This window comes from Phaenicophaeus curvirostris, chromosome 21 (assembly GCF_032191515.1).
Source record: "Phaenicophaeus curvirostris isolate KB17595 chromosome 21, BPBGC_Pcur_1.0, whole genome shotgun sequence".
Classification (NCBI taxonomy): Eukaryota; Metazoa; Chordata; class Aves; order Cuculiformes; family Cuculidae; genus Phaenicophaeus; species Phaenicophaeus curvirostris.
In genome coordinates this window covers 10,704,489-10,728,265 of record NC_091412.1, presented here as the reverse complement: position 1 = coordinate 10,728,265, position 23,777 = coordinate 10,704,489, and the positions used below count along the sequence as shown (strand labels likewise).

The following is a 23,777-nucleotide window of genomic DNA, read 5'->3' as shown; positions in this document are numbered from 1 at the left end:
CGGCGGGTGGCGGGAGGATTCGGCGGCGGCGGCGGGAGGAGCGCGGCCATGAGCGCGAGGCTCAGCGAGGGCGCCATCGCGGTGAGGGGCCGCGCCGCGGGGACAGGGGGCCCGCTGGGGCCTGGGGAGAAGGGGGAGGTGGGGGACCGGGTACCGAGCCCAGTCTGGGCCTGGAGCGGGGAGAGGCCGCGCCTGGAGCAAGTGCTCGGCTTGGCGGGGGAGAGGGCCCTTAGGCCCTGGTCCTGCCCTTAGGCCCTGGTCCTGCCCTTAGGCCCTGGTCCTGCCCTTAGGCCCTGGTCCTGCCCTTAGGCTCTCGCCCCTGGCCCCTGGTCCTCGCCCCTGGCCCCTGGTCCTCGCCCCTGGCTCCTGGTCCTGGCCCTTGGGCCTTGGTTCTGGCCCCTGGCCCTGGTCCCTAGAGTAGAGAGGACCTTGCCTATGTCTAGCTGTGATAGCCATTCCCATGCCTGGCCGTTCCAGCCATGGGTCTCAGGATGTTCCTGAGGGAGGTGGTGGCGGCATCTCGTTGAGGGTGTCTGTTTTTTCTTTTCTCTAGGCCATAATGCAAGGGGAGAACGTCTCCAAGCCTGTGCTGCAAGTCATCGTGAGTACTCTCAGTTATCTCTCATGCCAGTCTGTTAGTGACTGTGTGCACTTCTGCGGAGGAGCTGAGTAAGGCTGATGTGCACCCGGTTTTGTTTTACATGATTTTGAGCACCCTAATCCAGTGGGAGGTGCTCCTACCCATGTCAGAGTGTGGAACTGGATGGGCTTTGAGGTCCCTTCTAACCCAAGCCATTCTATGACTTGGGCTATGCTCAAGTGCTCAAAAAGAAGCTGAATAGATAGTTAGTCTTCTAATAATGTGGGTTAATATTCCATTGTTTCTGCACAGAATACACGGGCTATCGCTACCGGAAATGGGCCCCCACGTTACCGAGTGTTGATGAGCGATGGGGTTAATACACTCTCCTGTAAGTATGACAAACTCCAGCGAGGTTTTTGTAAGTGTGGAGCTATTAATGGTCTGAAACTTCCCAGTTCACTGTCCAGGTGCAAAGTGATGAAATAGGTATGGAAGGAGAATGCTGCTTTTCTGGGAACCACAGGCACTGAAGTGTGCAGCTGCCTTTTAACTTTTGGACAAAATCCTTCTCTTTTGGAACTTTGTGAGCTTTAAGCAATTAACTTGCTGCAGGGTAGAGTGAAAATACAGAAACCTATACATGGTTTTGTAATGTGATTATAGAGTAACTTAGCTTAATTTTTCTCTGATTTCTTTGCTGTTTTAGCCGTCACTGTGCTCTGAAGTTTGAGCTATAAATATAGCAGTTTATGCTCAGTTTTGGTGACTTGTTAGCAGTTACACTGTTTTCTGTGTGTTAATTAACTGAGCAAGTTCTAGATCTAACGCAACGCTAGACTGGCTGGAAAAGTTGGCAGTGCCTTTTAAGGCTGCCACGTGTTAATTGTTTCACTGTTTTCCTTCTCTTTCTGCAGCATTCATGTTAGCAACACAGCTGAACTCTCTGGTGGAAGAGGAACGCTTATCAGCCCAGTGCATTTGCCAGGTTAACAGATACATCGTTAACAGCCTGAAAGATGGGAGGTATATATGATTCTTAAAATTCTACGGAAGGGCAGCTCCGTTTGTGGGTGCTCAATCCTTTGTGCCTAAGCAGAGGCCAAATGCTTTTGATTGTGATTGTCTGAAAATATTCAGCTTTAGGGTGCAGGAGGGAAAGTAGAGAGCACAAGCCATAGCAGTAACAACTGATGGAATGTGACTGCTGTGGGTGCAGATGTGTCTAGTAGTCCAAATTGTACAAAGCTTCATTAAAATTCACTTAAAATTACCTTCTGTGCAAAAGGAACAGTGAAGATTTCTTGTTACTTGGATGTTGTGGACTCTGGTCTTTATGAAAATCTGAGGGAAGGGAGCTAGAATACTGCAAAATGAAAAGGGAACAGAAGGAAGTGATTGCATAAAAAATATGAATGTGTCTATGAGAAAATAAACTGAGGTTCATGGTCTTTATTCAATGTTTTTTTGGAAGGAATATAACTTTTCAGGCAAGGAATATGTTCTTTCTTACAAAATCTGGCGTGGTTTTGATGCTTTTAGCACACTGTGTTGTTTCAAGCCAGTTTTGTGTGCTCGTTCAGCCTGCCACCAGCTGCCCTTGATGAAATGTGATGCCATTTAAAGCCTACTTGTACCTCAAGAGAGGGTTAAGTTGATGGTGGAGAGCTTTTGTCTTCCAGATCCCTCATCCAAAGAATCAGCCCCTAATGGCAGGTTCTCTTGTCTGCACTCAAAGAATATTCAGCGTCTGTCAGGCTTGCAGAGGGAGCGAAAGTCTTTATTACTGTCTGCCCTGTGTTTGTAGGCGAGTGGTTATACTGATGGATGTAGACGTGCTGAAAACCGCTGATAAGGTCGGTGGGAATATTGGCAACCCGGTGCCGTACAATGAAGGTGAGTATCCTCTGTAAACAAATACCTTTCCAAACACGATGGTCTGTTATGATAGTCTTCCAGCTTTCTATTTCTTTCACTTAAAAAGAAGCAGTCCCGCTATCCTGTGCCTGGAATGGTGACGTCCACATCTGAAAACCATTCCAATTTGTACAGCACAAAATAGGTTTTGTTAATTTTCTAATAAACTCTTCACCGTGGCTGAAGATTCAGTCTCTATGAGGTACTGGGAAGCATCTGTACCTTATAACACTGAGAGGTTTTTATGATACATTTGTCGTCTCTACCTACAGTTCCAGTAAGCACGCGGAAGCTATTCTATGTCTCCTTATAATGAGTAATCAAATAGATTCTAATTTCTTCTGTCTGGAAAGAAAACAGCAGGAGGAAGATGTAATAATGATCTATCAAACTATAAGATGGCATGGAGGAGATGAATAAAGAATGATGAATCTCTTTCCTACGTTCATTTGGTGCTCTCTAGTTCTCATATTGTGGTTTTAAAACAAAGGCTGTGCCGCACCCCCGAACAGAGCAGAGTTAAATCACGGAACTTGTTGAGGTAGGTGCTGAAAATTGGCACTGGTTCAGAAAGCAATTAGATGTGAAAGAAAAATCCATTAAAGGCTGTTAAACATAACAATGCATCCTCTGCGTGGATGTTGGGTTCAGGAAGCACTAAAACTCAGATTGCTTAAGGTACATAGATGAGATGCTGGGATGAAAACACAGACTTCCCTAAAGCACCCCTTCCTACCCTGCCAGCTGACAGTGATGCGCTGCGTGGACCTTAATCTGCCCTTAATCTTTTGTTTTCATTATATTGCATAAGTACCTGTGTTCTTTTTCACGTGCTGAGCTTACAGTTCTTAAGCAAACATTTTTTTTTTAGTTAATATATTCCCCCCCCGAGATATGTTCAAAATTGGGTTCTGTGCTTCCAGTTCTGATCTTTAAAAAACAGGGAGAATAATAAGCGCTTAAAGAAAATATTTGAACAGCTCTGTCACTGACACATACACAGATAATGGCTGAAATATCACAGCAAATAGCTCTTTAAGAATTATTTCTTTTCCTGGTGGAAGTGAGTTAATATATTTTTATTACTAAGGGACCACGCATTAGTAGTAACAATTTTCTGTAGGCTACTTTGGACAAATAGTGTGGTAGGTACACTGGCATTCTGGTTAGACAGCTACTTTACTAATCAAAGTAGAAATTAGACTCTGCAAAGACATCTTTCTTCATTAACTTCTCTTTTTCCTAGGGAATTAGAGGGGCGTTTGTTACATGAGCCTAAAGATTCCTTTGTTCCTTTGATAGTTACTTAGCTAATTGCTGTTTTAAAAATGTGTTGACATCTCAGATTTCATGGTTTAATCCCACAGTTGCTGTAGAGACCAAAATTTCCAGAATAGCTATTGAGCAGACTGTTTTCTATCTTTCTCCCTTTTTCCTTGCTTGTGTGGTACAAGAGCTTGTGAACTATAGTGTTTTTCAGTTATATTGTTGCTTGGAAACGAATGGGAATGTGATATCTTACAGAACCCAGCTGAAAATATACCTTTAAGAGGATGAATTTTGGTAAAATTACAATGACTTTGATCATTGGGCTCAGAAAAGTACCTAGCAATGAAGTTGTTGAGTCTAAATGCTCGTGGAGAGTTACAGGTCTAGGATCACAGTAAGTGTAGTCTTGCACTAGATGGTTAAGAGACATCGAATTTGATGTGATGTGTATTTCATTTAACACTGACATTATCCTGCAGACTTTGTACCCTTTTATTTGATATTACGTAAGGTTTCGGTTACAGAAAATGGTAGTAGTTTAGATTTGGTGTGCTTAACCCAGCCTTTCGGCTCTGCAGGGCCACCTGAGTTGCCTCGAAGACCTTGATAAAAAGGCAGAGGTGTATTTCAGCTTGCAGATTCATTACATTCCTGTATATATTAAGAGATGGTATTCTCAAGGAACACTCAGCTCATGCAGAAGAATGAAGAGCACTTTGGTTTTCACAGGCAAAAGTTCAGGCATTTTAAAAAGAACGCTCAGTCCTGCTTCTGATGTTACGAGAAATATGGATCTCAAATCACTAGGCTAGCGTTAAGGAATAGTCTTTCCTAGACTGTAATGCCACAGTAGGACCCACGGAGTGAGAAGTTGGCTTTTGGCCACCTTACACTGGAGCAGTAGGAGGTTAATCTGCCTAACAAGGAGGCTGGAGACACAATCTTCTTAATACTCATCATAAAAAAAAAAACTTTTCAGGCAGCGTTTCATAATAGTATTTAAAATTAAGATTGAGCAGTTTAGTTCTTAGTACCAAACTAGATAGTAATGTTATTACTGTCGTTAGTCTCATTCAAATTACTCTGATGCTGGACTTCCTTCTTACTGTGCCAATTAACTGCCACTTCTGTTTAACTCCTGTCATTAATCTGTCAACGGTAAAGTGTCTGTGTACTTACACATTTGCTTGAAGTCTTTCTTCGTGCCCTTCCCACCATCGCCTTTCGGTGGCCATTCTTTCGAAGAGCATTCTCACTCCTCTTCTTCCCCTACGGTGACTCTGTTTTGGGACACATTTTCTGTTACCGTGGCATGGTAGCAGGACCTTGTGGTAACAAATTATTGGAAATGCAAGACTGCTGTTCCACAGCTGTTGTGTTAGAGTGGGCTGTGTGGCTCTCCTGGGCCGAAGATCTTGGGTTTGGCTAACCCAGATATATTGCAAAATTGTGATGAGATATTTTAAGTGTTTTTTCAGCTTCTGCTAATAAAATCTAACAGTGGAAACCAGCAGAGTCAATTTTCTGAGCTTTCCAAGTGATCTGTAGGCCACCAACCACCAGAAGTTATAGTTTAGGAGTCCCTGGACTCTACAAGCGAGAAAATTGGAGAGGTATTTCTGCCACTTCTGTATTTAAACACGTGCGTAGATGTGTTAATATATTCTTAATCTGTTGAGAAACACCAGGCTATGAGTAGGCAACTATAAAAATGTGATTTTTTTTTTTTTCATGAAATGCAAGTGTTTCCTAGTATACGAGTGTTTTAATATAAATGGTAGTCTTTTTATTGTTTTTGGTGGGGGGATTAGTTAAAAAACTATGGAAAAAACCTTTGGAACCAAAGTTGCAAGGAAGTCTCTTGCTCTGGCCTATGCATGTTCTGGTTGTCCTTGAATGTTCTTTCCCAGCCCAGTCGTATTTTAATCTTAACATGTTTTTATTGTGGGTCTTTTACCTTCTTCTCTTATATAAAATTAACTTGGGGTGCTGAGTGGTGACCCCTGACTAGGTCCTCACCGAGCAAGGGTGAAATCGGGCTCCTCCATCTAGTGGACTCTGCAGTAAATACACTTTTCTGTTTGACGTCACTCTGTTGCCAGGGAGACTGCTGTCACCAGTTCACCGATGTGACTCTACTGCGGCAAGTTAGAGGAGCAGCTTGTTTTTTGTGCAAGGACCTTGTTTTAGATTAAAAATAACCAGCGGGTTACCTCTGTAGACTACACAACATCAGGCAACACCACATCAGGGGCTCCTTGTGGTGCTTCTGCTCCTTTACCTTAACTTCTGTGTCATCCTTTCTTGCCTTCTATTTTGGGATTCTCTGCTTTTGTTCCCCCTGATGCTTACAGGCTTGGTTTGACCTTCTTTTCCACTTTCTCTGACTGTCTTCCCTCTGATGTGGGCTATCAGGAGGGCTTTGCATGTGCAGGCCTGCACTGAAAAGACAAAAGCGTTGGGTATTTTCTCATCTGGAAGCAAAGTGATACGACAATTCTGTAGAGGAGTTCACATCTTTGAACTGTAGATTAGACTTCTCGTGTAGTGTTTCTTTAGATAGGTCACTCTGCTCTTTCTCTTGTAATTTATCATCAACATAATCCTGGGTTCAGTTTTGGGCCACTCACTACAAGAAAGGCATTGAGGGGCTGGAACGTGTCTGAAGGAAGGAAATGGAGCTGGGGAACAAGGGTTATGAGGAGTGGCTGATGGCTCTGAGTTTGTTTAGCCTGGAGAAAAGGAGGCTGAGGGGAGACCTTATCACTGTCTACAACTGCCTGAAAGGAGGCTGTGGTGAGGTGGGTGCTGGGCTCTTCTCCCAAGTTCCAGGCGATAGGACGAGAGGGGATGGCCTCAAGCTGCAGTGTACTGCTGCGTCCCAGTGAATGCTGAAATGACTCCATCACCCCCACATTAAATATCTTCATATTTTGGAAATAAAATACATCAAATGTTTTCTTTGTCTTGCATTAACTCCTGGTTTGACTTTACCCAGTGGGGCTTTGGCCCTTTCTGAGTTTTTAAGAGGGAATTCTCCTATCATTTTTCATCTTTGCTGTTAGGTAGAAACTACCTGTCAGAGCACGAGGAGCCTACAAAAACTGAGAAGTTGTCAAGATTACTTCAGTGCTGTCCTTTTAAATAACTGTCAACTCTGAATTCTTTCTGAGTAGAAAGCAGTTGCTTGAGGAAAGAGATCTGACTGAAATTCCTCCATAGTAGTACTGTTCAACGGATAGCTTGCTACTGCTGCTGTGTCTTATAACACCTGAATTTTAGTGTGTTCTTTGTTTTAAATTATTTTTTCATCCTAAAAAAGGCTTAAGGGCGGTTTTAATTACTGTGCTCCCCACCGTACCATGTGGTCTTTTTCCCTTTGATTACCAGGGCAAGGGCAGCAACGTCCTTCAGCTCCAGCTGCAAACCCAGCACCCAGCAAACTGCAGCCAGCAAACGGCAATTTTTCAGTACCAGGTAAGAGTCACCCTGGGCAGGAGTTCTGGTTTCTGTTTGTGTAGCGTAAAACTACAGCTTAGATTTAAAAAAGGCTTCTTTCTGTAACAGTGGCGCATGAGAAACACTGCATTAAAGACTAACCCGTAGCTTTAAAAGGTGAATTCTCTCAAGAGGCTACAGTATACCTGGCTTTAATAATAATAAGAAAATCCGTTCTTCCTGAAGCTAAATAAATAGGAAACAAGTTTGACAAAGCACTGTAAACTGAACATCCAGTCTGATGCAATTTGGCCTTCTTGAACTGGAACTCTGTGGATGCTCGGTAGGCGATGGCTTGGGGGTGACCAACAGGTTTGTTATCGGTGCTGAAATACTGAGGGCAAAGCGGTTCAGGGCTGAAATCATTTGATAGTAGATCTATAAATGCAGTTTTTGGATGAAGGCTTTAAATAGTGAGATGCTGAAAAAAAGCAGTCAATTTAAATGCCAGCCTGTAGACATTTAGAAGCAAAAATGTTGTCACTTCTAGCTCTTGCTTCTGCTTGAACCTGTGTTCTTTACCCCTGCGTTTAAAAAGTTCTTAGGAATACTAAAATTCTAACACTTGTTTATTGCAGCAGCAAGCAAGCTCTTCCTTCCTCTACTTAAACAGGTTGCTTTCTTGGTTGTTCCCCAAAAAATTATAGGTCTAAAGCTTTATGGGCTGTATCTTAGAGAATTTACTGCTGACTAGTTGTTTCCCGCTTAGACCACGTTTAAGGGATTGACTAGGGATTTCTAGTGTAAGCAATCTAAAGGTCTGGATGTCTCTTCTGGAGCAGTTTGCAGCCTAGAAAATACTTCTGACCAAGAACAGAAGCAATTTAACAAACTTTCAGCCACCCTGTGGTCCTGCATAGTGCAGTGAATGGAGTTTTAGGTGCCTGCCTAGTGTTTTGGTGTTACTTTGTCTTCTTTGTAGCTCCCCACAACGTGGTGGCAGAAGCTCTGACCTTTCTCCAGCAGTTGGTTTTAACCTCACTTTTGTCTGCGAGGCTGAAATTCTTTATGCTTTGTTGTGGTTTTTTAAAGGTCCTGCTACTCCAAAGTACCATCCTCCCTCAAACCAGTTCAGTAAAGCCAGTGCTCCCAGCTCAATGAAGGCACCAGTGGGGTCCCAGGCCAAAGTGGTGCCGATTGCCAGCTTGAACCCGTACCAGTCCAGGTGAGTTATCCTGGTTGGCCAAGTGTTGCTCAGCCACGAGCTGTGAAGGAACAATAGCTTCACTTTGCTTTCTCATATGTGAATCTCTGCCAAATCATTCTTTGAGTTCTTTTGAGTTTATTGGTTAACTTCAAACAAACAAAACCCCTCCATAAAACCAGCTCTACAGGTTTTGGGTTGGTTTTTGTTTCTTTTTTGTGGTTTGAGGGGATTGTTTTGTTTGTTTTCTTTGAATTTCATCAGCACTCCAACAATCTGAGATTTGCCTTTGCGTTGTCCTGGTGAAGTTGCCCTGCTGAGCTTGATAGGTTTGTAATATTCTAGTTGAAAATCAATTGATTTCTCTTCCCCCCCACCCCACCTGAAAGCAACCTTCTCTTTGGTAACTTAATGCCTCAGCAGCTCAGTAAGCTATTCACTCTGGCTACTGTTCTCTTGAAAAGCATGAGGATGTAATTATTTTGTGAATGACATTTTTAAGTTATGCAAACTGATTTGATTACCCAAGTTAAATGCGAATCCTATAATTGAGCTCTTGAGTTCTAGGATGGCTTTTCAGAACAGGCAAACGGCTGCAAGAGAAGTGTATCCTAGAAGAGTAAAAGATTTGAGGCCTGCCTCTCTGCAGAGGATTGTTTGCTGCTGTTATCATGTTGGGTGCTTTATGGCAGGCTGCTTTCTCTACAACTTTCTGCTTTTAATGGTCTAGGCCATTAAAAAAAAAAAGCAGCAGAAAAGCAGGAAGAGTTTCTGAGGTGCAGTGGAAAGATTCTGGCTTTTAAACAGTGACATTCGAGTTCCAAAGGTTTGTCGATTCAATCTCTTCTTAAAGAAAAAAAAAAAAAAAGACTCTGAAGAGTGATTTCTTGCACAATTTCAGGTGGACCATTTGTGCTCGTGTTACCCAAAAAGGCCAGATCCGCACGTGGAGCAACTCCCGTGGTGAAGGAAAGCTCTTTTCTATAGAGCTGGTTGATGAAAGCGTAAGTGTCATATGGTGAGAAAAAGATAATGTATGCCAGATGCTGATGAAGCCTTCATAAAGACAGAATAGAGGAAATAAAGTGTATTATAGGAAGTGGATTTTGTTATTATGACTGAGGCTTGTATTCCTGTATTCATTAAGTTGAGCATCAACGACCCAGTTTTTAGCCAGAATGAAGTCTTAAATGGATGGCATTACTGATTATTTTTCATCAAAGTCTATAGCGTGTGACTGAATTTTTGCAGCTTCAAAATATAGTTGTTTATGGGAAGTGACAACCTAATGCTGCAGTTTGTGGTGGTTTTCTGTAGACTAAAGAGCGAGGTCTCCTCAGTGTTCAGATACACAGTACAAAACACAGAGATGAGAGTTGCCTCCACCTTATAAACTTTCATTTTCACGAGGAAATCGGATTACAAATTAATGTAATACTAAGGAATTTCATCTGCGGTTTGTTTGGGGAACGATATCTGGTTAATCTAACTAAACTTGCAGTTTGTCAAACCTCTTATCAGATTACAGCCTTCTGTCGCGAAAACAAACAAGATTCTGCTAGATTATGTTTAGGATAAAATGTGAGGTTAATAATGTAACATCTTGTCAGCAGCCATTTGTTTTCTGTGCATACTGTCTGGATTCAAGTGTTTTTAAAAAACAATATTTATATCTAGTAAATTTATAATTGTTATTAATTCTTGCTTAAAGACTTAACACATGTGAGTGGGAGACAGGACGATGTCCTGTGTGCTCACTTGTGAAGCTGTGTGAGCTATTTGCATTTTATTTTGCATGTAACAGCAATTAATGCCAATTTTATGAGTACCTTTTTGGAGGTGTAGATATAACGTATAGAGCTCTTTATATTTAATTCTGTAGCTCTTTATATTTCATTTTGAAGCTCTAGATACAGTAATGAGACTTGGATGTGAGATTTGATGGTCAGGTGTAGAATCTGTCATTTTAGCTACAGCTACAAATGCGAGGAGAATGTTGTTTGTTTCTCGTGTGCCTGGAGCCAGCCTGGCAGACCACGCTGTGTCTGTGGAGCTGATGCCACTTAACATTGCAAAGATTTCTTTGTATTTTTTTCATGCTGAATTTCAGTTCTGACCAGCTCTCCTATTTCCCCGCAGGGTGAGATTAGAGCTACTGCATTCAATGATCAAGCAGACAAGTTCTTTCCACTCATTGAATTGAACAAGGTATGGTAGCATTGTGCTTTCATAGACTGAGATGAGCTAGGAAAGAGGAACTTCAGTGTAGCAAGGATTTTTAAAGGTGAATACAATCCATTTTCTCTTTCTGACTTGTGATATCATCTGTTTCACTGCTTTCTCTTGTAGGTATATTATTTTACCAAGGGCAATTTGAAGACTGCTAACAAGCAATATTCAGCTGTTAAGAATGACTACGAGATCACATTCACTAATGAGACTTCAGTTGTGCCGTGTGATGATGCCCAGCATCTTCCATCTGTTCAGTTTGACTTTGTATCCATCCCTGACTTGGAGAACACACCCAAAGACTCAGTTGTTGGTCAGTCTAAGTAGCGAAATGGCAAAGTAAAGCTTTGAAGTTTTACTTTTGCATCCTTACTGCTGGGGAGGCAGTGAGCATACAGTGCTTTGAGTGTTGTGATCTCTCAAATGAAGATATCCCGTGGTGGTTTCCATTAGAATCCTAGAATAGAATGGTTTTCGTTGGAAAAGACCTTTAAGGTCATTGAGTCCAACCATTTATCCAGCCCTGCTAAGTGTACCGCTAGATCATATCCCCAGGTATGACGTCTACTTGTCTTTGAAACACCTCCAGGGTGGGGAATCTACCGCCTCCCTGGGCAGACTCTTACAGTGCTTCACAACCCTTTCAGTGAAGAAATTCCTCCTGATATCCAACCCAAATGTTCCCTGGTGCATCTTGAGGCCATTTCTCTTTGTCCTGTCACTGGCTAATGGGGAGAAGAGACCAACCCCCATGTTGCTGTAACCTTCTTTACCTCAAGCAGTTTTCCTGTTAAGATATCTCTGCACTTTTAAGCTAACAATATATGATTTTTCTTCAAACCTGTGCTTTAAAGACAGCAAGTGATGCTTGTTTATTGTAGTACAATCATTGTTTTCCTCAGAAAAGGCTGAAGGAAAAAATGTCCTTGCTCAGCACGTGTGCATTTCATACCTTCTGTGGTCTTGCTTTCTTTCACTATCTAATTATCTCTGTAGTTATTTTGGCATAATTCGTTGCATCCCAGTCCAAGTTGCATGACTGTTTTGGCTTGCTTTGTGAAGTATTGGAGGTTTGTTTTTCTGTAATTTGTTGGGCAGAGTACTCCGGAAAAATCAGAGGCTTGGGTGGGGGCGAGGGTTCTCAGGTTTCACAGGCACAAGATGCCTGTGATTCAGAGGCATTTAGCTAGGGATTTTAAAGGTAGACCTGTAATATTAAAAATGGGATATTTGTAGGGAGTGCAAAGGGATGGCAGTGGGTTGGAACTGGATGATCTTTAAGGTCCCTTCAAACCGTTCTATGATTGCATTAGTTCATACTACCCAAGCACGTGGACTTGTTTAAGTTGCAGCTCGTGGTCATGGGGCTACAGTGAAGGCACAAGGCGGTTGTTTCGTTGTATTAGAGTTGCTTTGAAACCTTTTGCCTGAGAGAGTTGTGCTTAAACAGCGAGAGAGTGTTACAGGATCAAGGCTGGAGTCTTTTGGCGGAATGTGATGGGGAAAGATAGTACAATGCCTTCATCTTGCTAATGTGGTGAGACTTGCATTCATGAATATCTTAATGAATTCGTCAACAAAATTAAAGCACTGAAGAGTTCTGTAGTGGAGCATTCCTACCATAATACACTCAATTTCCATATCAGAGTTGATTTGAATAGGGAGCTAGGATACAAGGTAAAAATCTGACAGTAGGTTAGAATTCTTCTCTTGTGATCGTGTATTCCCCAGTTGTGACCCTTGTGTAACTCTAAATTGTGACTGTTTTTCAGATGTAATTGGAATTTGTAAGAGCTATGAAGATGTCACTAAAATTGTAACAAAATCTAACAATAGGGAGGTATCAAAGAGGAACGTGCATCTGATGGACATATCGGGGAAAGTGGTGACAGCTACGCTATGGGGCAATGAGGTGAGTGCTCTCTTACCCCTTCCTGTGCAAAGGTCCCTAGTGTAGGGTGGGAAAATGAGTGAGCTGCTGTCATCTGGGGTGGACGTAGTGCTGAGACACAGTCCTGGGTACTTAAGGTTGAGGGGCGGAGGGAAGGTGAAAGACTGTCTGGTTTCATCCAGGTGTGATGTTTTTAACCTCTCTCTGACAAACTGCTGATATGATGCGTCTAATGTGTTCTGAACAACTGCAGACACCGTGTCTCAAGCCCAAAGACTGAAGATAACAGTGTAGGGAAGGATGCGAGCTGCAGTTTGATTATGGGAAAGGCCAGTGGCTACAGCTATCTCCTTTGAGTTTTGTTCATAGGGTGGGGTGCACATTACCCTGCATAAATTGCTGCTTAACTAGGGGGCTGAGAGGATGTATTTCCAGTTAGGAGTTTAAACCCTAAGAGCCTTGAAATAGAAAGTTTTGAGTAGGTGCAGTAAACTGCTTCTTTATCCTTTTAACAGGCTATTTTGTTTTCCAGCGGTGTTGTAGATACTTAGGGATTTATGTTCCAGTCTATAAAATGGGAGTGATCCTGCCAGCTTGACAGTGATGCTTTATGGCAAAATGATCAAGTGCACTGATATTGTAGATAGCTAAGCACCATTAACCATCTGCTGATATAAACGAAGTAAACTGAAGCTCAGTAGCGCAAAGTTTGGAGGTTGAATCAGGTTGTTACAAGAGAGGCTACTAATCATTTCCTGGCATAGCTCTTAGGGCAGAGAATCAGGGTCTGCATCTTACAAAGTTAAATCTGTTTGCTTGTAGGGTAGAGACAACAACAAGCTGCGAGGGGAGGGTTTGTATGGCTCACAGCTGGCATAGTCAGGGTTTGAATCTGCATCTCCTTTATAACAGTCGTTGCCCTGACTGCTGCAATATGGTTTGTGTTCTTTGTGCATCTCATGGATACAGTGAATGCTACTGCTCGCTCCATCTCGCTTGCAGTCTTTAAGCACGTGATCCTCCCCTTGCTTCCTCAGTGGTGTGGAGTCCAGAAAATCTATACCCTTCAAAATCTCTGTTAAGCCACGAGGTTCTTTGTTAGTGTCAGACTTTGCTCCAATAACAAACTGATGGCAATTGAATAGCATTAAAGCATCTCGATGAGGTTAAAACCAGAAAATGGGAAGTTAAGAAGACATGTTTGGTCAGCATAGCTACACTTGTATGTTTTAAGCTGCAGTAGAGTAGACAGCGTTGGCTCAATTGAGCCGAGCGAGTTGTTTCTTCTCCTCAAGAGCCTAATCTGACCAAATAATTTCTCCTGTTTGGCGAAACTTCTGTTCCCATAACCCATCTCCCTTTCTAAAATCCTTACGTGAAACTCCTAATGAAGGAGACCATTCCTTTTTTTTCCCAAACCAGTGCTGTGACTTAAGGGTTCTCTCTGCTTCCCCAGGAAATGGGGTGTTAGGAGCACAGCTTTAATTGTTAGCTGCTTTTTCTTAAACTCTTAATGATATTGCTTAAAGCTTTACCTTCTAAATACAGTAAGACTGTTTGATTCAGTTTGGTCTCTCATCACGATCTGTAAGTTATGACCATGAGTTCAGTACCTTTACCACAGCATGCAACTAATGCTTTCTGTCTCTTCACACGCAGGCTGAACAGTTTGATGGTTCTAGACAGCCTGTGGTAGCCATCAAAGGAGCCCGAGTCTCTGATTTTGGTGGCAGAAGCCTGTCTGTCATGTCCTCGAGTACAGTTGTCATCAACCCTGATAGCCCAGAGGCTTTTAAGCTCCGAGGATGGTATGACTGTGTGTTTATGTTGATTCATTCCAGCCTGCTGTGGAGTATTTGTTTTATTCTCTTACTCTGTCCTAGAGCAGTCTGTAAAGTGCTGAAGAAAGGCAGCAGAGGACAGGGGTTTCAGGGTGATAGAAGCTTCTCTTCCTTGAAAGCACTAGAGCCTGAAAGGCTGTCCTTTTCAAGTTGTTCAGTTCAAAAAACTTATAATTCCATGACAGACCTTGAAAAATTGGAATAGGAGTAGTGCATGTTGACCCAAACCCTTGGGAGGCAGCATGAAATCAGACTTGACCAGCTCCGCTTGCTAAGGCGTTATCTGAAAGAACAGTGGTTTTTTTTTTTCCCAGGCTTTTTCCATTGTGTGGGATCTGACACGCACTCTGGTAGGGACTGGAGGAGCTATGTTGGCTTATTCTGGTCTACATTCCTTATCGGATATTCTTTAGATAACTGAACACTTTTATTCTTGTCAGGAAAACAAAGTGTTTTCTTGGTGGTTCGTTGCTTCTGTTGTAGGTAGTTGCTAAACTGTCTGCTCTAAGTACTAATACAGTGAGATGTGGTATATAAACAAATCGGGGTGAGTGCTGACAGCATCAGGTTCCTGAATTCTGGGTGTTCAGGTTCTCTAAATCACCCAAACGTGGATGAAATAGAAGGGCACTCTCCCTTTGTCGTTGAGCTGTGGTTCTCGCGTACTTCAGGTGGTTGTTGAAGGTAAATTGATTATGAGTCTTAGCTATGAGTGTCACACTTCAATTAAGTTTGGTTTCTGAGTCTCGGTGTGTTTCTTAAATCACAAAACCCACCACAATGGGGTGGCAGTGCAACCTTTGCTGAAAAGCAGCGCTTTCCGATTTTAACAGAGCCAGCATAATCTGTTCAGTGCTCTTTGCTTTTTTTCTTTCGAAAGCTGCTGCGAAGATAATGGTACCATGTAATTTAATTTTAATTATGGAAATATCTTGATGCCCTTAAATCTTGTTATCTGCCTGCCTTTAAGAAGCATGCAGTGCGTGGTTTGACCACTAGCTGGCAAACAAATTGCAGTTATATAGAACAAAGCTGTCCTCCTTTTGTGGGTTTATAAAATACTGCGCTAATTAAGTCGGACTTAACTTATTCTGAAATGCTATTTTTGTTTGCAATATACACAAATTACTGTAATTGTTTCCCTTGCAATCATTGATAAACAAATCCCTCGTGTTTTAAGTAAACAAAACTAAATGTAAGCTTTTGATAAGCCCCTGTGGTCTGTTAGCCAAAAAGAGACGTGTGTCTTTGTGGTTGCAGGTTTGACGCCGAGGGGCAGCTGCTGGAAGGTACCTCAATCTCAGATGTGAGGGGTGGGCCAACGGCAGGGGCTAACACCAATTGGAAAACTTTGTATGAAGCCAAATCTGAGAATTTGGGACAAGGAGATAAGGTAAAGCTCAGCCACCGAGAGCAAGCCTGGTGTGTTGGGGAGAAAATAAAAAGCTGGGCTTCATGCAGGTGTTCTGTGTATTGCGGTAGTCTGGTTGCTTATTCTTTACAGTCATCAATTCTAGGGAATTTTAAATTCTAATGAATTTATGCTATTAAATATTATTCTTCAAGTAAATTCAAGCTTGTTGCTGCTGGAGCATGTCCAGACAAGGGCAACAAAGCTGGTGAAGGGTTTGGAGCACAAGCCTTATGAGGGAGCGGCTGAGGGAGCTGGGGTTCTTTAGTCTGGAGAAAAACAACTGCCTAAAAGGAGGCTGCAGCCAGGTGGGGGTTGGTCTCTTCTGAGGCTGCCCCAGGGGTTGGTTGAGTCCCCGTCCCTGGAGGTGTTTAAAAGATGAGCTGGGGATGTGATCTGGTGGCAGACTTAGTAGGACTGGATCAGTGGTTGGACTTGATGATCTTGAAGGTGTTTTCCAACTGAAACCTTTCTATGATACGATGTTTGCAAGAGAACTCTGAGCCTTGTGTAAATGGGGGAGGAGGGAGCTCATCCCAAAGCTGTTTTATGTATATATATATATATAGCTCTAAGTGTTGTAGAGAAATGGGTGCATTAGGAGGAAGTGGTTTTCAAGGGTGTGCACTTGGTCGATAGGAATGCTAGGAATAAAGCCCAGGTCTATGCTGTACCAGTCCAATGACCTCTCTAGGCTCATGCAGCTTCTTGCCTTATCTTTAATTTTATTGTTTCAAATGTAAGTGCTAAGCCAGTGAGGATACACATTGACTTCTATCTAACGAAAAAAACCTTTACCTGTAATTCACCTATTTCTTGTGAGGTTTTTTGCACTTCATAAGCAACCTCTGTTTATCTGTTAAAAATCTTGACCGTGGTCTTAAACCATTAGAGTGATTATTTTAGTATGGTGAGTGGGTATTTTGTTCTGTAGGCTATATTTTAATCAAATACTTATCTGTTCTACTACACAGTAGGCTTTCTGGGTTTTGTATTGGCTCCCAAAAGAAGCACAGGAAAGCGTAGAATCTTAATCCTGTGAAAAAGCAGAGATTTGAACAGACACAATGGAGAAGCAAATATGCTTTATCTAAAGAAAAACCTAGCAATTGGAGTTTCCTGCAATGGAAACACAAAATAATCTTGCTGTAGGGGCTTTATTTAACATAATGGAAGCCAGAAAATGATTGCAACAGAGGGGTTGATTTACAGTTTCCCAATAATCCATAGCTGTTAAGCTTTCTAATCCTAAATATCCAAGTATGGGTGCCTTGCTTTGTAGTTAATTCAGAATTGGAAAACATTGAGTATTTTGAGGCTAATGTTGCACACTCACTCTCCCAGGCAGATTATTTTAGCTGTGTGGGCACAGTCGTACATCTGCGCAAAGAGAACTGTATGTACCAGGCGTGTCCCTCGCAGGATTGCAACAAGAAAGTGATAGACCAGCAAAATGGCCTGTATCGTTGTGAAAAGTGTGATCGCGAATTCCCCAACTTCAAGTACCGCATGATGCTTCTGGTGAGTAAAGGGTTGAGAGGAGAGCCCGTTTCTCCCCTGTTTTCCTTGTACAATCCAAACAGGAATCCTCGGAGAGGATGGGGTGTTGGTGCTGTTTGCCTCTGCAGTGCCCATGGCTTAGAGGGTATTTAAATAGCTTGCATGCTGTACCTGGGTGAGGGATGTTTCATTGAGCTGATTAGCAGTTTGTTTTCCTAGTGCTCCAATTAAAAGCTTTTCTCGTTGCCAAAAAGTTGATGCTAGCTCAGTTGATTGTGGTTTCCAAGTGTACTATGCAGTGCGGAGTACAGATGGCCTACGCCTCTTCAGTAGTGAAGATAAACTGAAGTAAAATGGCATTTCTGGAGAGCAGTAATTGCACTTTTACAGCTGCTACCTATATTTAGTACAATTTTTTTGGTAGGTATTGTTCTGTCTTATGTTTTAATGGAGCCTGCTTCAGAAAGTTGTCTGAGGGTGATTATCATGATGCCCGCTTACACCATAGGCACTGAACCTTCTTTTGCTCTGCATTATAAGAGTTGTATCTGCTTCTTAGAAATGCTGTGCCAGGTGGGCATGCAGAGAGGAGGGAGCTATCCCTGCAGCCACACTGAAACACAAACTGCTGCTGAATAATTTCTAGCAGAGAACTTCTAGGAATTCGTGAACTACTTTACATAGCAGAGCCATTCTCTGGGAGTATTAAGGGGACACTGAGGGTCCTCTTGAACAGTGGCCTCTTGAACAGTGTGTCTTCTGTTTTCCCACTCCTAATTGTCGCAGCAGCCGGGAAATGCATGCGAGGCTCATGCTTGATTCTTTTACTGCTCTGTCTTGTCCTTGACTGTTTTGATAGTTCCCTCATAACACAGTATTACATGTCTTTATGCTCCAATCTTCAGGTAGGTACAAAGTCAATGCAGAGTGCAGTTTTGCTGGTGTTCCCCTTGGTGGTTGTTCTGGGCTACCTGTTCTTGCTCACAGCTCATCAGTGGTCGCAGAGCGGAGCGGAATATCCATCAAGGTGCACCACTGTGATCTTGCTGGCCTTTTCCTGCGGCATGGTGTACTGTCAATATTAACTTGCACTAAGCTACTGTGACGTTTTATGGAGCTTAAAAAAATAAACGTGGTAAGTCACTGCCTTCCAGCCTGTGCTGATGGAAAGTAGTTAGGGTGCATAGGGCTCTGATAGTTACTGGAAATTCAAAACACTTTTTAGCTGCAAAATAAATCTTTCTTTTGTACAGTCTTTTGTCTGCCTTGAGGAAGAGGCAACTGGATGAGGTGACTTTTATTTTTCAGGTGACCATTGCGGACTGTCTAGACTATCAGTGGGTGACTTGTTTCCAGGACACAGCAGAATTCATTCTTGGGCAAAATGCGGCTTTTATGGGAGAACTGAAGGAAAAGGTCAGTTGATTCACTTGTTGTATTCTAGAAGCTGAACTGTGCCTTGCACGTCTTGTTGGGCTGCCCTCAGATTTCTTGCTTGTTTTGATCCTCCTGGTAAGGAAGTAGACTTGTAATGTTGGTTTTGAAGGCAACTTGGAGAAAGATGTCAGGTAAGAGTGGAACAGCAGTGCTGATCCGTCAGAACATGATCTCATCCCTGTGTGTGTATGCGTGGCGCTCCTGAGTCAGCAGAAGTGGCAGAGGCAGTGGGTTGTGTTCATGTAGTTGCTGTGGAAATTAAGGTTTTTATTAGAACAATACAAATGTGCCACATGAAAGAAAGGGATATTCTGCTTTGTTTTGGCAAGAATTTTACCTTCCCTGCCCTCTAAGTGATGGGCCAGCTCCGGGGCCTGGCAGCCCAGGGTTCTCCAGATGTTGGACTTCAATATCTCATACAAGTTAACAAATCATTGTTTCTCCCTAGTCTGAAGTTCTTGGCAGGGACTTGTTTACTCTCCTCGGGATTATTTTCCATGGGCCATCTGCCTGGAGAACAGAGATTTGCTTGGTTTCCCCCATAGTTTGCTCCCACAGTCAGTCTGTCTACCTCCAAGCTCTGCTGGCCGTTCAAAGCTGGAGCTCAGCCTGCCTGTGTCCCCCAGACCTTGAGAGGCATGACTTGTTGATAGAGCTACAGCCTTCAGAGGGCTGACACCTTTAGCACGCGTTGACTCTGATCGCAAGGACAGGCTCTTTTATCATTGCAGATTCTTGCAATTTAGGTACAAAAAAACGTGTTTTAGCCATGCATGCTAACAACATTATCCCTAATGTGTTCCAAAAAATTTGTTTACAAAACCAAAAAGTTCCAGAACGCTTTGTATGTATCTTTCTAAGTAGGCAGGATGCTTTTTGAACTCACACGTGTTAGCCCACTTCTGAAAACTCTTCATTTCCACCCCCCCCCGCCCCAATATCATCAGAAACTTTGTGGTTCCGTAGGAAAACTATGACTTGTAAACCAGTCATTGGCAGAGATGCTTAAATTCTTTGACAGGTTAGAACAGGTTTTAAGGTTGTAAGGCATTAAACACTGACAGGCAGTATTTTTCTCCCTTTGTCGTTATATGCTGCTCTGCTGAGTTTTCCTTTCTTCCAAGTGAGGTTAGTCTTTTCCTGATAGCTCCATAGATAACACCAGTTCTCCCATTGCTCAGCTATGGGAGGGAAACAAAGCAGAGGGATTGATTCCTGGGTTCCTGAGACGCTGTTGTACACCTAATCTGCTTCTGCAAAGCAGGGCTGGTTTTCCTCCGACTTGCATACAGAAATGACATTTGGACACTTCCTGCACTTCAGCTCTCTGAGATAAGTGATGCAAAGCTTCTCCTTCTGGGATGCTCCAAGTCTTTGTGATATTATGAAGGCTGGACACCTCTGTTCTGTTGGAAGATGCGTTGCTAGGGCATTCTAATTAGATGTGCTTTCACTTTTCCGTTTTCAGATGTTAACTCGTCAATATTTTCTTTCTTCAGTTGTGCTTAATCTGTGCTGGAGTTCAAACAAAATTTCTTGTTCATTTTTAATGCTGAAGAGAACTGGGTGGGGAAGGGGGGACAGCAGATCCTATGTAACAGTACAAACATGTAATGTCTTTTGAAGAGCTGCCTAATGGAAATGGCTGAGGATAGAAAATGGAACATAATGTGGAATGAGCCCTTGAGCAGGAATGCTTTGTGCACCAGGAGAAATTGTTTTTGATTTGACACTTTTATGAGCCTTTAAAAATGGTACTTGATGCGTTTTCAGTGAGCTGTTCTTAGTGGTTTTTCTCTGAAGACCTGATGCAGTATCCTGTGAAGTTGGTAGGAGTCTTTCTGCTGCTCGCAGTGTGTATTGAGCCCGTGTACAGCCAGTGACCACACAAAGCGAAGATTTGCGTGCACTCTTTTTCATCTACTTCTCCGCTGTGCTTGTTAACAAAGGAGCTAATGTAGGGTAGCAGCGACTGGTATGCTAACGGCACTTTCCAGTCATTAATGGTGAGCATATTTTGTGGCAGAGCTGGAAATGGAAGCCAAATGCTTTATTAAGCAAGTTTTCTTATCCTCTAATCCGTACCATGCTCAGAAGAAAGGGGTTTTAATATTCAGGAAGTATACACCTAAATTTTGCAGTCTGTGAAACGAGCTACTCCTGTTCACCTTCATTTGTTGTGCTTCTAAAGCTTAGGAGAATCGCTGTGTAGTGTCAAATAGTGCTGTGCACATTTAAAAACAGCAGATGTATCTCTTGGAATAGGAGGGAAACCGAGGTGGGTTCAATTCCAGATCAGATGCTTTGTCTGCTGCTGGAGTGACTGATTGACTCAAGTGCATCTGGTGGAGAAATGCATTAATAATTACTTGTCTGCGGCGTCATGGGGCTGCAGGATTTTTATGCAACGTCAGCAAAGGTTTTACAACTAATTTTTACACAAATAAACTCCACAATCTCCATAACTTGTGTGCTGCTTCTCTACTGTTTTGACAAATTGTCTGTTATAAATGCTGCTGATGTTTAGTGCTCGTATGGTAATTAGAAGCAGCTTATGTTATGAGTATGACAGAGGCTTCTAATGGTTATAAAAACATGTTCAAAACATACATCTACTTTTTTTATCAAGCATCCTTTTAAATAGGTCTGTGTCAGGATGTGAAGGATACACACGGCCTTGGTGGAAGAACACAGAAAGAGAATGCCTAATAAGACAATTATTAGAAAATGGAAATAGTTAACTGTCAGTGTTTGATCATAGCAGAACATCAGAATCAGCCACTTAAGCAGCATGAAAGAATCACGTGGGTTTATTGTATTTTCACTTTGTACACTTGCTTGCAGACTCGGTGCCACTGCACATTATTTTGCTTAGGTAGATAAAAAGTTCCGCCCTTGAAACTCAACTTTCTCTTAAACTTTGAAGTTATGGTTTTAGCATCTAAAATTTGATAGAAGGTTCAGCAGCACCTACGTGATCCAGTTCCGCTGTTTTGCCAGCATCAGCAACACATGGTTCGGAAAGTTCCTGGCACTACCAGAAGCCTGGAGTGTCTCCAGCTGATATCTCTTTGTCCTCCTCACAGAATGAGCAGGCGTTTGAAGAAGTGTTCCAAAATGCAAACTTCAACACATACGAGTTCAGGATCCGAGTCAAACTGGAGACTTACAATGTAAGTATCCTTCCAAATGCAAATAAGAGAGCACGTGGCTTTTGTAGGTTCATTTGTCTGCATAGGATGTGGCTTCCTCCTTTTATGTTCGTGGGGAGGAGTTTCCAAAGACACAAACACTGTCAATCTTGAGCACCGAGGGAGGAATCCACTGTCATTTATGCTGCTCCCTCAGGTTCATCAAGCCTAGCTTGTTTCAAATGAACAACATAGCTGCTCTGGGAGTCAGGTTTGCTCTCCCAGCTGACCCTGATACCAAGCACAATAAGTTCTGGGGCAGAAGGACGTTAGAACCAAATGCCTGGAGTGCTTAATGTTGTTCTTTTGCACATCATATTTCTCTTCCACAGGATGAATCTCGTATTAAGGCTACAGCAATGGATGTCAAGCCTGTGAACTACAGAGAATACAGCAAAAGGTTGATTGCAAGCATCAGGAGAAATGCTCAGCTAGGCTGAGGAGCCTGGTGCTGACTGATTGAAGCTAGAACTTCCAGGAAAAGCTCAACTGATGTCATCACATTGACTTTTTCCCCACCCCACGTGTGACAATTTGGCATTAGTTACACCGTGCATGGTAGTCCAGTGTAGTGGGCTCAGTGATTTAGTGCATTTCTCTGAAGATACGCCCCTGGCAGGTAAGAGTGCATTCTAATGGCCACGATGTCGTGGACTGTTGTGGTCTACTAAGCTGTGACAGCTCTAAAGAGGAATCTCCAAACAGATTGCCAGGCTCTTCAGACAAACCATTCCAAATGTCTGAAGTAATTTTGCTTTCTTACAATACATAAAGCTGAATCGTGTAACCATTGTGACTTCTTTGCCAGAAAGTAGTGACAAACTTGGCATTCTGACTTGTTCAGCAGAGGGCAGAAGGAAGAGTGTTGTACGGCTTTCAGATATGGATGAAGGAGAGCAGGTCTGTTACCGCGAGTTCCTTTCCATAGAATTCAAAGGCTTTCTCTTTCCACAGGTGCCATGCAGTTGTTAATGCTTGGAATGGCAATATGGTAGAATTATTAATCAAAGACATATCTCTTATATCTGAAGAATATCCTTCCTTCAGGGTTTAATAGGCTGAGTCAGATGGGTCTGATATTAATCAAAATTGTCTCTTCTGAGGAAGGCAGATAAGCATTGACTCTCCATCCCCCAGGGAAATGTAGGCAACTACAAAGCATTGCTTTAGTTTTCTCTTCAATTAATACTATGGGTTTTTGGCTAATTTTAGGACACATTTCCTGCCTGTGCATATTTTCTATGTTAGTATGTTCAGTTTCTTTGGTTTTATTTGTAATGATGTTAACCAGAAACAGGTCTTTAAATGGGGGGAGCTTTGTTTCAATAAACACTGTTTAATTCCTGTGTAGTGAATTTTGCTTTCTTTGAACACCAAAGACTTCTCATTACTGGAAAGCAATTAATTAGCTTTCATAATAAGCATTCACTTGGGGGAGATGTTACCTTATTACAAACTCTAAGGTTAGACTGAAGAATGGAGGAGACTTCTTTGCCGGATGTTAGCAGTGTGGAAATGCAGTGATATTTTCACCATTTCTGTGCCTGGGAATGCTGATGAGCTGGCACTTCTGGGATTTTTATTGACGTTTACACAGCAGTCTAAAACTAACCAGGCTTTGAGATTTGTTCAGACATAGAGCAAGTACAGAAAACAGTAATTATGCTACTGGGCTTTTCAGTCAGCAGAGCATGCTAGCTCTGTGTGCTCCTAATCACATTAATTATGTGTTCCCTGGCTGCAGCTCACAGCTTGGCATTTGCTGCACAGCTCCAAGCATCCAGGCAATGCTGCAGTGGGTCTCTGGTCGCACAACTGACACTTATTTATTTATTTTGCTCCTTAGAGCACTGTTTCTTCATGTATTCA

General features: G+C 42.5%; 1 protein-coding gene across 1 annotated transcript; it reads left to right on the top strand.

The window, feature by feature from the left end:
- The first annotated feature begins 8 nt into the window (after nucleotides 1-8).
- RPA1 (replication protein A1) lies at nucleotides 9-23,258 on the top strand. Its single transcript, XM_069874394.1, has 17 exons — nucleotides 9-81; nucleotides 554-601; nucleotides 893-971; nucleotides 1,498-1,606; nucleotides 2,388-2,476; nucleotides 7,157-7,243; nucleotides 8,297-8,429; nucleotides 9,310-9,412; nucleotides 10,548-10,616; nucleotides 10,758-10,950; nucleotides 12,410-12,549; nucleotides 14,188-14,336; nucleotides 15,630-15,762; nucleotides 17,125-17,301; nucleotides 18,589-18,696; nucleotides 21,804-21,890; nucleotides 22,241-23,258. The coding sequence occupies exons 1-17, from the start codon at nucleotides 49-51 to the stop codon at nucleotides 22,346-22,348; spliced, it is 1,845 nt and encodes a 614-aa protein (XP_069730495.1). The 5' UTR covers nucleotides 9-48; the 3' UTR covers nucleotides 22,349-23,258.
- Nucleotides 23,259-23,777: the final 519 nt, after the last annotated feature.